This window comes from Mustela nigripes, chromosome 12, assembly GCF_022355385.1.
Source record: "Mustela nigripes isolate SB6536 chromosome 12, MUSNIG.SB6536, whole genome shotgun sequence".
Classification (NCBI taxonomy): Eukaryota; Metazoa; Chordata; class Mammalia; order Carnivora; family Mustelidae; genus Mustela; species Mustela nigripes.
Window position 1 is genome coordinate 104691438 of NC_081568.1, and position 16507 is coordinate 104707944.

Consider the following 16507-nt stretch of genomic DNA (forward strand, 5'->3'; position numbering starts at 1 on the left):
CTCTCTCTCTCTCTCTCTCTCTGCCTGCCTCTCTGCCTACTTGGGGTCTCTGTCTGTCAAATAAATAAATAAAATCTTAAAAAAAAAAAAAAATAAATAAATAAATAAATAAAAATAAAAAAATAAAATAAAAAAATAAAAGTTCAATATTTTGAAGTATACATGTGAAAATTTTACAAAAAATTTTGGATGACTTTTTATTAGACAAAATAAATTTCTGTAGTGCTATCTATGTGACTATTCAATGTGCTGTAAAATTTTAAAAACTGTAAGTATTTGAGTGCTTACTCCAATATTTACCAAATTAAAAAATGATAACACTAGCCTTTCACTCATGCACCTCTTGATTTGTTCTCCAAAGAAACAAAACCAAAATCAAAATGAAACTACTACTACTACCAAGCTGAGGAATGTAATCAGAATGAAAAGTATTTTCAGGGGCGCCTGGGTGGTTCAATTGGTTCAGCATCTGCCTTTGCCTCAGGTCATGATTCCGGGGTCCTCCTAGCAGGGAGCCTGTTTTTCCCTCTCCCTCTGCTGCTCTCCCTGCTTGTGTTCTCTCTCTCTCTCTCTGTCCAATAAATACATAAAATCTTAAAAAAAAAAAAAAAAAGATTGTCAAAGAATTCAGACCATGTGTTTTTTGTCCAAGATAAAAAATAAATTTCAAATTCATTCATTACTTTCTGCCCTTTTTCCAAAACATTATAAAATAACACAATACAAACAAAAATCTACAAAATAGCAAAAGTTTTATCAGGTACAATAGGTATTTTCATTCAAGTATTTTTAAAAGATTTCATTTATTTATTTGAGAGAAAGCACGGGGGGGGGGGGAAAGGCAGGGGGAGAAAGAGAAGCAGACTCCCTGCTGAGCAGAGAACCTGATGCTCATACTTTCCATCCTAGGACCCTGAGATCGTGACCTGAGCCAAAGTCAGGTGCTTAACTGACTGACCGACCTAGGCACCCTTCTATTTGTATTTTATAAGCCAAGTAAGACAACAAGAAGCCAAGTGCCCCTTGCCTGGAGTCACAAAGAGAGCCCAGCCAGTCTTAGCACTCAAAGGGCTAACCCTCTTCTAGCTGCCCGTCCCTCAATGTGGTTCAGTAATAAAATAAATAGAAATAAAAGTAGCTATTAGTAGTTTGGCATTTCCCACTTCATTCTAGGATGTGAATCCCATGTTCAAGGCAGTTAGAAGAACTCTACATCTTTTAATTCAGGATAGCTCTCTAAGGCAACACAACAGACCTTCCTAGTGAAGGGATCTTTATACTCTTAGGCAGGTGGAGGAGGAACCAATAAAAATTTAAGAAAACAACTATCATATTCTTTGCAGAAAGTGTATTTTTAGCTCCAAAGTTTTTTTTTTTTTTTTTTTCTTTTTAAAAATCTCTTAAGGACAGAAGCCTACAATAAAGCCTGCCCAAATTTTCAGGCACCCACCATCCCAACCAGGAAGCCAGGGCTGAGAAGTGCCAGCCCACTCAGAGCCCAAACGACAGCGCATGGGAAAAAGCCAAAAAGGGAAGAGAAATGAAATGGAAGAAGGAAAGGGAGAAAGGAGAGAAAAACAGCATGGTAGAGGAGTGAATGAAAAGGTTCAAAGAGCAGGAGTGAAGGGAAAGTGTGGACCAGCTATCTGAGGCGTAAGCAGGCTGCTGATCCCAGCACAATTCAGAGCTGCTGGTTAACACCGTCCTGTGGGCAGTTTCTCTGAGCAGCAGGCGAGCTCACTTGGAAGCTTCCCCCAAAATGCACATACCAGTTCTTGTTCCATTTATGTGCGAACTCAACGAGCAGGATGAGTTGGATGCCTATGAAGATGAAGCCTCCGACGGCTCCCACATAGCGCCAGGCTGCAAAAGAAGACCATCGTCCCAAAGGAGCTGAGGTGACTGTTCTGGCATTGAGTTCAAAGGAGAATAAAGACTGTAGTTATCTTTACCGTGTTCTTCTTGTACCTTTAATTTCCAGGCAATCCCATACAATGGGTGCCACCACTATACCCACTTCACAGATGAGAAAAATGGAGAGTCCATGTAAACCAACCAAGTCCCATAGTTAGTAAAGGACTAGGCTGGGATGTGAACACACAGAGTGTGGCTCGGGAGCACCTGGGCTTAACCTCCATACCGCATCTGCCAGATAGCCTAACAGATGAAGTCGTTCATAAAATCAACAATGACCCACAATCTAAAACTAAAAAACACAAGTTATGAGGTAAAAAAGGGTTCAAACTGTATTGCCCATGGAGTCACCAGAGACTAGTAGAGAAATGAGGTTCAGAGAGACTCAGATCCACTTCTCTGCGACACAGAAGCTCTAACCTTGAGTGAGCCATGTCGCTCCTCTGGGTTACAGCTTGTCTGTAAAAATGACTGAGCTGCACTAGAGGACCACTGGGCCCCTTCCCACCCTAAATCTACCATTTCCATACATAAAAGTACATCTGTAGGGGACAGAAAACTAATTAACAGCATTTTAGGAAAAAAATAAGACTTAAATATAACTTCCTTAAGGACTACAAAAATTAGTATGACCCTAGGGGCACCTGGGTGGCTCAGTGTCTGTCTTCAGCTCAAGTGGTATCGCAGGGTCCTGGAATCGAGCCCCACATCAGGCTCCCTGCTCAGTGAGGAGCATACCTCTCCCTCTGCCTCTGCCTCTGCCTCTCTCCCCATCTGGTCCATGCATATATGCGCTTTCTCTCTCAAATTAGTAAATGAAATCTTGAAACAAAAACAAAAAAATTAGTATGACCCTAAAAACTAGCCAGACCCTAGTGACCATCTGAGAGGCTGTGGGCTGTTCCTTACGGACGGCTACTGCGTGCATGTTTTTACTACTTGAACTAGACACATGAATTCGTATGGGTTAAACAGAGTTTCGAACCACTGAAATTCAGGCTTTTTTCCCTTCCGGACTCTTATGAAAAGAGGCCCCTGTTTCAGGTATGATTAAAGGCTTCCAATTAAATTAATTTTGGTAAATCCTACGAAAAAGAAACATAATTCGGTGTTACACAGTTTCACGTCAGGTAAGTTTACAGGTAGGACTAGGACTAGAGGAAGCCGGTCTGATCTCACCACAGCTGCAGGCAGATCTGAAGCTGCTAAGACAGCCCAAGGAGGTCGGGAGCAGGCGGATTTCCTGGGCGGTTCCCTGGGAAAGAACAAGGCCTCCCTGGGCCCATTCAAACATGGCTGATGGGAATCATGCTGACAAGCCGAACTGGTTTTCAAACACATTTTAAGTGCCCCACTTTTCCCCTCCGGCCAACAGCCTTAAAATTATCCTTTGAATTCTCTCGGCTGCAGAGGAACACCCAGCCAGAAAGGGAGGAAATAGGGGAGAGATCAAGCAGGAGTGGGTGTCGCGGGGAGAAGAGAGGGAGAAGAGAGGGTGGATGAAGAGTGGGCAGGGAAGGAGGGGCTTTTTTATGAAACCACAAGAAAATCACTAATTCAAAATATCAAAGGCACCCTGGACTACAGTTTGCAACAATTTTACAAAACAGGTAAGGACAAAATAAATAGGTACCACCCAAATACCCCATTTGTACCATTCAGAAAGGTCTCCTGATCTGGAATGAAGAAAGCTCCTGAGCACATGGCCCCCAGCAACAGAAGTTTAAAGAACCAAAAGCTGGAAGGAAAAAAAAAAAAAAAAAAGAGGAAATGTATTTAAATGATATTCATGGAAGGACAAAAGAGCTCTTAGAAGGTAAGTATGTCAGCCCATGTTTCTGTTGTTGGTACCGTTCCTTCCAAATCGAGGGGAAGTAATTAAGTGACTGGAGACTGCCTTTTCCCATAATTAGACCAACCCAACCACTTTGTTGAGGTGGGGGGATGATGTAGGGACAGGCCTTAACACAAGAAATAAAAACTCTCATCTCCGCTGCAATTCTCGTTGTGGTACTAAGTGTTACAAATAGGACTCTAGTTCTTAAGCCACTGAGGGGTGACAAGTCCCACCTTCCCTAAGGTCAGTCAACAATTTCAACTAGAGGAAGAGTAGTCAGACGGTCTGATGAGCATGAGGTTGAGGATCAGTACTCTAAGCATCAGGGGAGACCACCTACTCCCACTCTCGAAGACCAAAGACTTACCCATTGTGAATATGCGCTCTACAACCTTTGCTGCTATTGATTTTCAGGGTCAGGAGGCAGAAGATGAAGAAGAAACAGGCCATTCCAAAACAGACTCTGTACACTGCAGAATACCCCACCAACTTCTCACAGGTGTCACCAGCTTTAATGCCTTTACAAATATCTTCATAAAATGGAATCTGAGGAAAAAGAAAAAATTCATCTGTTCAAACTGGGTGAAGAGGGGCTCCTGGCTGACTCAGTCAGAATAGAATGTGACTCTTGATCTTGGGGTGGTGGGTCTGAGCCCCATGTTGGGTGCAGAGATTACTTCAAAAGTAAATAAGTAAATAAAGGGGTGCCTACGTGGCCCAGTAGGTTAAGCATCTGCCTTTGGCTCAGGTCATGATCCCAGGGTCTTGGAATCAAGCCCCACCTGGCACCCTGCTCAGCAAGGAGTCTGCTTCTCCCTCTCCTTCAGCCCGGTTTCCTCTGCTTGTGCTCTTATGCTCCCCCCGCCCACCTCTCTCTCTCTCTCTCTGAAATAAATTAATAAATAAATAAAATCTTAAAAGAAATAGACTTCTAAAAAAAAGAAAGCCAGATGAGGAAGGGATGTCATGAGTGTTTGTTCAGCACAAGTCAAAACCCAATGTGGAAATGTACGTGGTACACAGAGAAATGCAGACTGAGAAAAAAGTCCCTCTTCCAAAGACTTTTTCTTAATTTTCTTGGAATCTTTTTTTTTAAAGATTTTATTTATTTGATAGACAGAGATCACAAGTAGGCAGAGAGGCAGGCAGAGAGAGGTGGTGGAAAGCAGGCTCCCTGCTGAGCATAGAGCCCATGTAGGACTCAATCCCAGGACCCTGGGATCATGACCTGAGCCAAAAGCAGAGGCTTTAACCCACTGAGCCACCCAGGCACCCCTCTACGAATCATTTTTAAAGATATAGTGCTATAATGTAACATTTCACCTTTACTTAGTCTAATGAATTCTGACGTCTAGAATCAGAACTTTAAGAAAATTATACAGTAATACACGGATATATTTTTTGTGAAATGCATATACAGACTAAAAAGTGAAAGACTTCCTTCAGTCCCACCCCAAAATATCACTCCTCTCCTCAAGAGTTAACAATTTGGTGGGTATTTTTATTAGTTTACAAGTGTGTCCCCAACCCCAATATTCATTCATAATATACCCACATACACATACGTACATACATACACTTGTATGTGGCATATATACAGTGTATAAACAAAAAACTTTGTTAAAGAGTATATGTATTGTTCTACAATATGTTTTTTCCTAATTAACAATAAGCCATAGAGACCTTTCCCTACTAATTTATGTAGAATTCCAATCCACTTTTTAACCACTATTAATATTTTATGGTTAAGAATAGATCAAAACTGATAAGCATTCCCACAGTGAACACCTGGAGATGATTTTCTGTTTTCTGTTATTTGTGGTTTTTTGTTATTACACACACTGACTCAGTAAACACTGTTACGCATGCTTCATTGAACATGTGCCTTATATGGATAGACTGCTGACCTAGAAATGGAATCAAATTTTAAAGTTTCAAGAGGTAAAGTCAAACCATGCTTTTGAAGACTGTACCAATTTATATCTCATCAGTAATATTGGAGACTGCTCACCATTCCCAACGTGAACATCCAATTTAAAGATAATGTGTAAGTTCAGAATAATATGGCACTTTGGTATGCGAATTATTTTGATCTGAAAACAATCAAGTTCTAGGAGACTCAAAAAAATGTTGACCTCCCTGATAATTGCCTAAAAAAAATTTAGACTGGGGGGCATGGATTTAATAGAGGACCTGCTCCAGGAAGAGAGCTACTGCCACAGAGAAGCACAGAATACTGTGAACTCAGTGTGGTAGAGAAGAGGAATTGAGCAAGGTCTGTTTATAAAAATTCCTTTCTCCATCCCTTGCTTCCATATGGCTCAGTAAACATTTGTTTACCAAACATTCGCTCCTCTTCATCCTCCTGGAAATTACTTTTCTTCCCATCGAAGTCTCGGGTCCCTTCGCCCTTCTCCTTAGTTCAGGATAACATATATATCTCATTTTGCCCTTCTTTGGAATCTCATGCTTATGCAATTATGTGGATTCCACCAAAGTACAAAATTAAGTTTGACTCTTCCAGATTAATCTGTCTCATGTCAATTTAATTTTTAGACCAGCCAAAAGATTCTTGAAAGGCAAAGAAAAAATTTTCCTTCCCAAAAAAAAACAACAACAAAAAAAAAAAAACCACTATCTTATTTCAATGTCCATCTTCCTCATTACAAGTAAGGTTCACATCATCTGTTAAATTTATGGCTATCTGGATTTTACTCTGTGAATTGGATATTAATTGGGCTTTCTTTTTTATTCACTGGCATTCTTTATGAGTCTTAACCTTCTGAGAAAGGTTGACAATGCTTTATTCTAGTCTAACCAGAAGGTTTCAGTGTAAAATCTATGCATATTATCAGAATAATTAAAATCTTACATAATGAGAACAAGCAGGGTATTTCTATTAATGTTGGGAAATAAAGTGGTTAAAAAAAAAAGAAACCTTGCTTCTTATTAACATTGAAGTTGAACATTCTTCAAAATAAAAATATAAGTTGAAAATCACACTGTAAGTGTTATGCACAAGACAAAAAAATATTGCAGAGGAAAAAAAAATGACACAAAGCTGGAAGTAAAACTGAAGCATAACAATTTGGTTTTATCCTCTGAAAAGATCTTAAAGGAACAATAGCAACTGAGGCTATTCAGATTTCCATAAGCAAAAAGACTAAGTTTAACCAGAGTTCATTTTCCTGAATGAGGATTCCCTCCACTCAAAAAAGGTCCACAGTCATTACTACACCCTAATCTGAAACATGTTTCTCTGAAACAACATGTTTTTTCAAGTTAGTGCCTCAGGCAAAAATGTGTTGCTGCTGAGACCCAATTAAGTATAGCTCCCTTTTTTGTGAACAGATGGATACAAAAGTTTTCACAAAGAAATGTCAAATATTTTGTAGTCACAAAGTTTCTGCAACTGCAATTTATTTTTTAAAAGATCCAATCAAGATGTAAACGCATAGAGAGAGACACAACTGTGTTTCTGAAAAGGCTACAAAACAAAGTAGCAGACATGTAGGATTGTCAGATAAAACACAAAATATGTAATTAAATTTTGAATAAACAACTACTAATTGTTTAGTATGTCTGCAGGAGTGCTGACAGTAATGACTCCATCTTTGGTCCTCCATTTAGTTTGTGCTCATTCAATGACCCCTCTTGGGGTCCCCTGAGGATTAATATACATACCTTAGAAATGTCTGCCAAGCTTAGGATAAGGGTTGCAGGGAAGGCTTGTTTGAGGCTCCTGTGAATCTGTTAGATATACCACAGGTGGTGTCACAGATCTAATTAAAGACTGGCTGTCAATGAGGGGCCTACCAACCTTCTGATCTCCTGATAGTCCCTTCTGCCATGTCCCCTCACTCTGTAAAAATCTGGACTAAGGTCTGGACTTTGCAGAGAATTAACTGTACAGCTGCTATAGATCATTGTCTGCCAGATCCACCCCCCTGCCATTCCTGCCTCACCCTCACCATCAATAAGGTACCCTGAATAAAACTCTATAAATTGTATGAAGTTGCTTGCTTCATTTTCCAGTCTCAAAATTGCCTTCTTAGTTTGGGGGACACTTTACTGTTCCTCTCCTATCTTCCAACAATGCCCCCATACAATATTTGGGACATACTTATACTAAATATTACATGAGACATACTTATACTAAAAAGAGCATTCCTTTTGCACAAGATAAAGCTAAAAGAAAATTCAGGATCTCGCTCCAAAGAGCCAGGTGTACTACTCTAATGCTAAGAAGTCTGGTCCCCATCCTACACGCAAGAGAAAACAACAATTTTAGCTACAATATGGAGGTAGGGCTGGGAAGGCAACCGGCTTCAGGCAGGAGGGTTAGTTGAAAGGCCACTGGTTTAATAGTCCAGTGGATTGTCGATGGATGCCAACAGTCAATGAATGAAGAAGGTAAACCACTGGCAGGGAGACCAGAAATTCTATAGGTAGAGATCAGAGTTGGTAGGACTATATGGATGACAAGAAAGAAGTAAGGGAAGTGGGCAGGTGCTGTTTGGTGGGGGAGTAGGGTTGGTAGAGGACAAACAGGTGAACCAGAAGAACAGATCAGGAGTTTGTGTCAACTTATAGGGTTTGAAGCTTCCTGGGGCATCGCAGTGAGAATGTCTGGTCTGGAAATTCCTCCAGGACAGTAATTAGGACTAGACGCAAGAACACAGGAAGCACTCCATGCAGGTAATGAGAGGAGTCAGCAAGTGCTTTCTGAATTTTGAGTGTGAATTTTTAGCTGTGTTTTATAAGTGAGTAAACTCACATGGTTAAAATCTTCAGATATTCAACATCCAAAAAACAAATAATCCATTAAAAACTCAGCAGAAGACATGAATAGACATTTCTCCAAGGAAGACAGATACATGAAAAGATGTGCATCACCTACCATCACAGAAATACAAATTAAAATTACAATGAAATATCACCTCACACCTGTCAGAATGGCTAAATTAAATAACACAAGAAAAACAGGTGTTGGCAAGGATGTGGAGAAAAGGGAACCCTCGTGAACTATCGGTTGGAATGCAAACTGGTGCAGCCACTCTGGAAAATACTACGGAGCTTCCTCAAAAAGTTAAAAACAGAACTACCCTATGACTCAGCAATCACATTACTGGGTACTTATCCAAAGAATATAAAAACACTAATTCAAAGGGATACATGCACCCCTATGTTTACAGCAGCATTATTTACAACAGCCAAATTATGGAAGCAGCCCAAGTGTCCATCAATAGATGAATGAATTAAGAAGAGGTGGTATGAGTAAATGTATACAAATATACACGTGTGTACACACACACACACACACACACACACTCTCTGGACTATTACTCAGCCACAAAAAAGAATGAAATCTTGCCCTTTGCAATGACGTGGATAGAGCTAGAGAGTATTATGCTGAACGAAATAAGTCAGCCAGAGAAAGACAAATACCATATGACTTCACTCATATGTGGAATTTAAGAAACAAAACAAATGAGCAAAGGGGGGAAAAAAGGAGAAAGAGAGAGAGAGAAACCAAGAAAGAGTGAATTTGTCATGAAATGAAATGAGTGATGGTTGATGTATGGAATTGTTGAATCACTATACTGTACACCTGAAATTAAATAACATTGCATCTCAACTAACTGCAATTAAAATAAAACTTAGTTTAAAAATTTTTTTTCAAAAATAAATAAATACAAAAGCACCTGTGTGGCTCAGTCAGTTAAGCATCTTGATTTCCCCTCAGGTCATGATCTCAGGGTCCTGGGATCAAGCCCAGTGGCAGGCTCCCCTGCTTGACTTGTCTCCCTCTGCCCCTTCCCCTCCTAGCGCACATTAGCATTTTCTCTCTCTCTCTCAAATAAATAGGTAAATCTTTAAAAAATAGACAGAGGTGCCTGAGTGGCGCAGTGGGTTAAAGCCTCTGCCTTCGGCGCAGGTCATGATCCCAGAGTCCTGGAATCGAGCAACACATCAGGCTCTCTGCACAGCAGGGGAGTCTGTGTCTTCTTCTCTCTCTGCCTGCCTCTCTGCCTACTTGTGATCTCTGTCAAATAGATAAATAAAATCTTTAAAAAAATAAAACTAAAAAAATAAAAAATAAATAGACAGAGAGAAAATAAATAATAAATTTTTTGGATACTGACATAATGGGAGAGCCCACACGAAGTGAATGTTTCTAAACTTTTCAGAGAGGAACAAAAGCTATACCCATATTAAGTAATGCTGTGAGAAACAGGTAATATTGCTTTAAATCTGTAAAAGTCACGGAGGCATGACACCACCTCACTTATTCAGCTGTTTTATTTAAGCGGGATTTATTGCTCTACAATATTCATTCAGCTTTTTCTTCCTTCCCTTTCTTCCACTCAATCAACAAAACTAATTCCTGACACCTCCCTCTCCCCCGCAACTATAACACCTGCAAGTCAGTACCCCTTTCATCTCCACCAGCCCATCTTTTACCTTCAGTCCCCTCTCCCCCACCCCAACAATCCTCACACCCATTTCAAGAAAAATGCTAATGCCAGGAGGGCCTAACCTTGAATTCTATCACCACCCCCCAAAATCCCCTCCCTTATTTACTCCCAGAGGCTCTCAGGCTCATCAGTGGGTGACTATGTGGCATTGAGTATTTCATCCCAAATAGAAGTAGCCAAACAACCGGTTGCTCTGTACTAAGACCTGCCTTACGCTCTGTGGGTGACTTAGTCATTTAGTCCTCAGTAAGTGGTGAATATTTTTAAGCGAAGAACCTCTATTTGAACAAGCCAAGAGAATTTACCAAGGGGAATTTGCTCTGATTAAATATTTGCTACTCCAAGCTCCATCCCAGTTTTAGAAAAAGAAAACTCACATCACACACAGACTCTGCACTGTGGGGGGGAGAAGGTGACGGGCCTGCTCAGGGTGTTGCCTCTTCAAGTCTGGCTCTGGGCATCCAAGGACACTACTTCTATGTTGGTTCTGTAGGGACCTGTGGGCAAGAGGCTTCCTTTCAACCCTCAAGGCAGCCAAACTCAGAGCCATCATATTATCAGTAAGAGTAAACAAGGACTCAGTAGACTTCCGACCCTAACTCCACTACTAACCTGAGCAAATATCACACTCTCTCTGAGCCTCAATTCCCTATTTGTACAACAAAGTAATATTGCCACCACCTTATGAAGTTCTCCCAAGAATTAAATCACTCAGTCCTCGTAAAGTGCTTGCCATGGTTCCTATTCCAACATAGCCATGAAGTAAACTTCCTGGGTGCCTGGCTGGCTCAGTCCTGAGACCATGGGACTCCACACTTGGCATGGAGCCTACTAAAAACATAACAAAACTACAAAACAAAACAAAACAAAAAGAAAAGAAAAACAAAACAACCCCTCACACAGTAAGTTTCCTTAAATTCTAAGGTGCTGTCTATCTTATAAAAAGAACTTTGGGGAGAGGGAATCAGCACATTACATGAATGACAGTTTCCTGCATTCTGATTTGAACATGGGGGGAATAAGCATCTTAGAATTCAGTAGATGCTCTACTCATTTTGCCAAGGATTCATACTGCAATAGTCAGGAAAATATATCTGGGGGCACCAGGGTGGCTCAGTCATTGGGTGTCTGCCTTCGGATCAGGTCATGATCCCAGTGTCCTGGGATCAAGCCCCACATCGGGCTCCCTGCTCAGTGGGAAACCTTCTTCTCCCTCTCACACTCTCCCTGCTTGGGTTCCCTCTCTCACTATGTCTCTCTCTGTCAAATAAATAAATGGGGGGAAAAAGAGAAAGAAAGAAAAATCAGGGAAGATATTTTCAAAACATCAACACAAGTATTAAGCGCAAAGAGATGGAGCTAGAAGAAACCCCACATGATGTTTCTTGCACAAGAGAGACACTAACTATGCTCCCCGAACAATTTCTATCTCAGATGAATAAATATAAAGAAACTACAGAAGAGCCACAGAAAGGCCCACATACAGCTCTGGTTGGCCAGGGGCCCAGATGCTGCAAACCCAGAAGAACAGACTTCGGGAGGTTTCTTAAAGAAACAGAGAGGAGAAAGATGAGATTGGTGCCCCTCTGATATGGAAGTGTTATTTGGAAAGATAAGAAAATGGTATATTAGCAAAGCTAATGATTCTTACAGTCTATCAGATTTCTAGAAGGCTGCATGAATCCAAGGTGCCAAAAAAGCTGTAGGCAGTTTGGCCTGAGTCATAGCATAAAAACTAGAAAAACTGGGTCTTCAAGTTCAGTTTAATATCCCTTACCTGAACATGAATTTCAGAACCAGAGCCTCTTTCTGTCTGCCTCTCCTCTTTCTGGAATTCCACTGATCTTCAAACATTCTAATTCTAAGACAACTTGGTTTTTCTCTGTGGAATAAGTCCAGGTCCAGCAATGTCTGTCTGCTACCCACGACCGCCAGCAGCTGTGAAAGGGGGAATGCTGAGGTCAGCTTCCGTGCTCCCGGGGACCACCTCCAGGTTCATTCCTTGGTAAGGAGTCAAGTCTACATTTGTCATTATTAAAAGCCACAAGAGAAACTAAACTTAAATGTTTAACGTCTAGTTTTATCTGACCCCGTCACTTCTGAAATCAGGAACTTAATGCTCCCAGTGGTAACTCTGCAGAATCTCAGAAGCATGAGACAGAGACTAGCATTAGGGCTCACAGCCCCTTCACCACAAGCACTTCATCAGGATGGAGCAGCCACAAATTTGATTAGATGGAAAACAACTCTGATCAAACTGTAAACAAAAAGCTTTCAATCCAAACAAGACAATTCCCAGAGGACTGACTAATTATGATGGAATGAAGGGATCCTCCACAAAAGGAGACGGACCAACTAATGTCAGTCTCTGTAAACAGAGAATGAGTTAACATCCAAGGTGGAATGTACAAACCAAATCGTACAAGTAACCAGTCTTGAATGAGAAGTCGATCCCAGTGAAAACTTACGTTAACTCTTCAAGGAGGCAAAGAATTTGGTGACTGGGGGCCAGGGAATGGGTAGGTCCTCTTTGCTGATTTGGGGTAAGCCTACAGATAAAGGCAGAGGAACTCAGGTATAGGAATCCTGGTTTCTAGTTTGACAGCTGATCCAATGGTCGACCAGTGGGGAAGAGGAATCACAGAAGAGCAGTTTCAAAGCAGTGGGGCAATACTTCACTTAAAAACAAATTGCAGGGGTGCCTGGGTGGCTCAGTGGGTTAAGGTCTCTGCCTTAGGCTCGGGTCATGATCTCGGGGTCCTGGAATGGAACCCCACATCGGGCTCTCTGCTTGGCAGGGAGCCTGCTTCCTCCTCTCTCTTTCTTTCTCTCTGCCTGCCTCTCTGCCTACTTGTGATCTCTGTCTGTCAAATAAATAAATAAAATCTTTAAAAAAACGAAACAAAACAAATTGCAGGGGTGCCTGGGTAGTTCAGTCAGTTAAGTGTCTGCCTTCGGCTCAGGCCATGATCCCAGAGTCGGGCTCCCTGCTCAGCAGGAAGCCTGCTTCTCCCTCTCCTTCTGCCTGCCTCCCCTTGCTTGTGCATGCCACACATGCTCTCTCTCTGTCAAATTAATAAATATATTTATAAATTAATAGACTAATAAATTGTTTGAATAATTAATAAATATAAATTTTAGTTTAAAGATTAGTAAATTAAAACTCTTTTTTTTTTTAATTGCACGGGAGGTGCCTGTATCAAGAGGACGTGTGAGCAGGTGACTCAGCAAGGGCGCGGCACTCCAGGAAAGATGGCTGGACTAGAGCTACAGATTTGGTAGAGCAGCAGAAATGACCGTCAGTAGACTCCCATGGAGAGGAACGTGGTGAAGGTGGGGAGGGGGATGGTGGACACAACCCAGAACCCTGGAGAATACAAATATTCAGGGGCTGGGAAGAAGGAAAAACTCAAGGAAGAAACTGAAAAGGTCCAGAACTGAAGGAGGAGACTTGGAAAGAGAGGCTTTCAAGAAGCAGAGCGAGGTCAGCAGCATCAAATACCACCAACATGAGGAGGACTGAGAAGGAACACAGGGTCTGGCTGCCGGCAGTCCTTTGGGACACTGAATCAGAATATTCTCTAGAGCCAGTGGGAGCAGAAGCCAGGATGCAGATGGCCGAGGAGATAGCCAGGCTCTGTGTAGGGATCAGGAAGTGAACCCAGAGGGTCTTCCACCCCTGTTTTCAAGAAACCTAATGGCAAATGCAGGGGGTCCAAGGATCATTCCTAAATGTCACTGATTTGTGATTACACAGCAATACATAATTACATGCCTGTTGCCAGGGAAAATGTAAATTACCATAAAATAGAGAAAATACAAGGGGCGCCCAGGTGGCTCAGTCAGTTAAGTGGCTGGCTCTCGATTTCAGCTCAGGTCATGGTCTCAGGACTGTGAGATGGAGCCCCACTGCGGCTCCGTGCTGGGCTCAAGCCTGCTCAAGTTTCTCTCTCCCCCTCTGCTCCCCTCACCCCACCGCCTCGCACCCAAGGACATGCACCTTCTCCCTCTCTCTTTCAAAATAAATAGATAAATAAATAACTAAATAAATAATAAAAGAGAAAATATTATTCTCGACCATTGTCCCCCAGCTCTAACTCGATTGCTTTCCAGAGGTAATAAGCACTGTCGCAGCTGTGTGTGGACCCTTCTGGACCCTTCGCTGTGCTGCTCTCCACTCATTGTGTCTTGCAGATCGCTGCATGTCTGCACCAACCATCCTTTAGTTTCTTTTACCCAAATGGCAGACGTTTAGGCTGTTTCTGATTGTTCATCATTAGTTCATCCATAATTCACGAACAAAGCGTACTGGGTATTTTCCCTATTGTGCATCTCTCTCAGCACATGTGTAAAACATCCAGGAGGACAGCTACCAAGAAGGTAATCTGGGGGTCAGAAAGTCACTATGTTCGAAATTTGAGCAGGTGCTGCTAAGTTCTCCCCAGGGAGGGTTTCTGAGAACTTGAGGGCTGGAGTGACAAGTGGAGGAAAAGAAAGGAAGGACACAACTTTCAGAGCCACTGGCCTCTCAGGGTCAGCATCTCAATCCTTTTTCTTGGGGGTCTTTGTCCAGAAGCACTGCAAGGGGGTAGGATAGGGATGGGGCCCTCTGACTCTAAGGAAAAAATCTACACCTAACCACAGAGACACCTTATAACTCACCACAGAGCACTGTACTCCATTTTACTGGCAAATAAGGTTACTGTTCACCCTGCCCCTCCCACAGAGTACAGGGTCTGAAGGAGTTTGTACCTGTCCTGAGGAAAAGAGGCCACTGAAGAATCACCCGTGAAGGCAGAGATGCTGGACTGTCTCTAACGAGAAGATGAAACATCTCAATAAGCAAAACTTTCTATTTAGATCACTTACCAGATAGAAGACATGTTCAGAGCCCAAGTGAGCCCCAAATCAATGGTCTTTGTGACTATGTGGACTGGAATACAGTGATACACAAATTCAACTGTGTGCCTGTCTTCTATGAATAATTTTTTAGACCCAGTAAAACTAGATTTCATATGTGCAATCTTTCTTCTATACTATATGTTAATGTCATTCAAGCATTTTCATGGTTAATGTTAATTGTTCGTGATTTTTGCCTTAGGTAGGACATGAGAATCTAATATCCCCCCAAAAACTGCACCCTACCACACCTCTAACTGCAAGTTTCTGAGAGCCCCTACTCCCCAATCCTCGTACTGAGGACCAGGAGGACATGGCATATGTTCAGGTTTCTGGCCCAGCATCTTTTCCATTTTACAATTTACCTGACTTGGAATGGGGAGTCCTTGGCAGCCGGGGAAGCAAGGCATCTTCTCCCTCCCCACTTTTTCCTGATCACCAAAATGCTTCATCTGACTACAGAAGAAGAGTATAGATTATTTTTATCTGTGAATAATTTATCATTTATTTCAAAAGGCCACGCATACCAAGACAGAGCATTAAATGTGTCACAGTAAATTCATTGCTGCAATATTCTTGTCTCGTCGATCTAGCACGTGGTTGACACATCCCAATTATCTAAAACTGAAAGCAATGACTCTGGTGTCCTCAACGTAACTTTTAACCATTGAAGTTCTCCTCCCAAGGTGGACAGACTGACTGTACATGACATGCATAGGGCCACTGACAACAGAACACAAGAATCAAAAACTCACAGTCTGTGGGTTAAATCCCGCTAGCTTCTGTTTAGGAAAATAAAGTTTGATTAGAACACGGCCACACTCATTTGCTGGCACATTGTTTTGGCTGCTTTTGCCCTACAATGGCAGCATCTGAGAAGTTGCTGGAGACCACAAAAACCCCCAGACTGGAGAATGTTATCTAGCTGGCTTTCTACAGGAAAAGCTCATCAGCTCTACAGATCAAAAGCCAAAGGAGGAGCAGAGAGGTCCTAGGACTCTGCCCTGCCTTCTCACCTCTACAAGACTCTGGAACTTGTGCTTTAAATGAATCCAACTGTGTATCTCCCATATGCCATTTTTAGAGCAGCAAATTAAGTATTTTAATTTAGCTGCAGGGTGGTGGGGGTGGGGGGGACAGGCACGGGAGTCCCAGTGCTCCTCGCCACAGGCCAGAAGCCCTCAAGAGCTCTAACAGAGAAAAGTCCTCACATCTGTTATGCAAACACACTCCATGCAACCAAAAATAAAACCCACTCTGATGAAAGCCGCCATTTGGAAAGATAATTTTAGACTTATTCTGAGACTGTAGAAACAGTCATCACTGAAATGTAAAAACCACACCCCCAAAATGCCTGACCCCCTAGAGGTACAGCCTT

General features: G+C 41.9%; 1 protein-coding gene across 1 annotated transcript in view; it reads right to left on the minus strand.

Annotated features, from left to right (window-relative positions):
- SERINC5 (serine incorporator 5) overlaps positions 1 to 16507 on the minus strand; it is a 103036-nt gene that overhangs the window by 28267 nt on the left and 58262 nt on the right. Inside the window, exons 3-5 of the mRNA XM_059418143.1 lie at positions 4119 to 4297; positions 3570 to 3652; positions 1770 to 1863 (exon numbers count right to left, since the gene is read on the minus strand). Coding sequence (XP_059274126.1) covers positions 1770 to 1863; positions 3570 to 3652; positions 4119 to 4297 — 356 coding nt within the window. The remainder of the gene's footprint in view (positions 1 to 1769; positions 1864 to 3569; positions 3653 to 4118; positions 4298 to 16507) is intronic.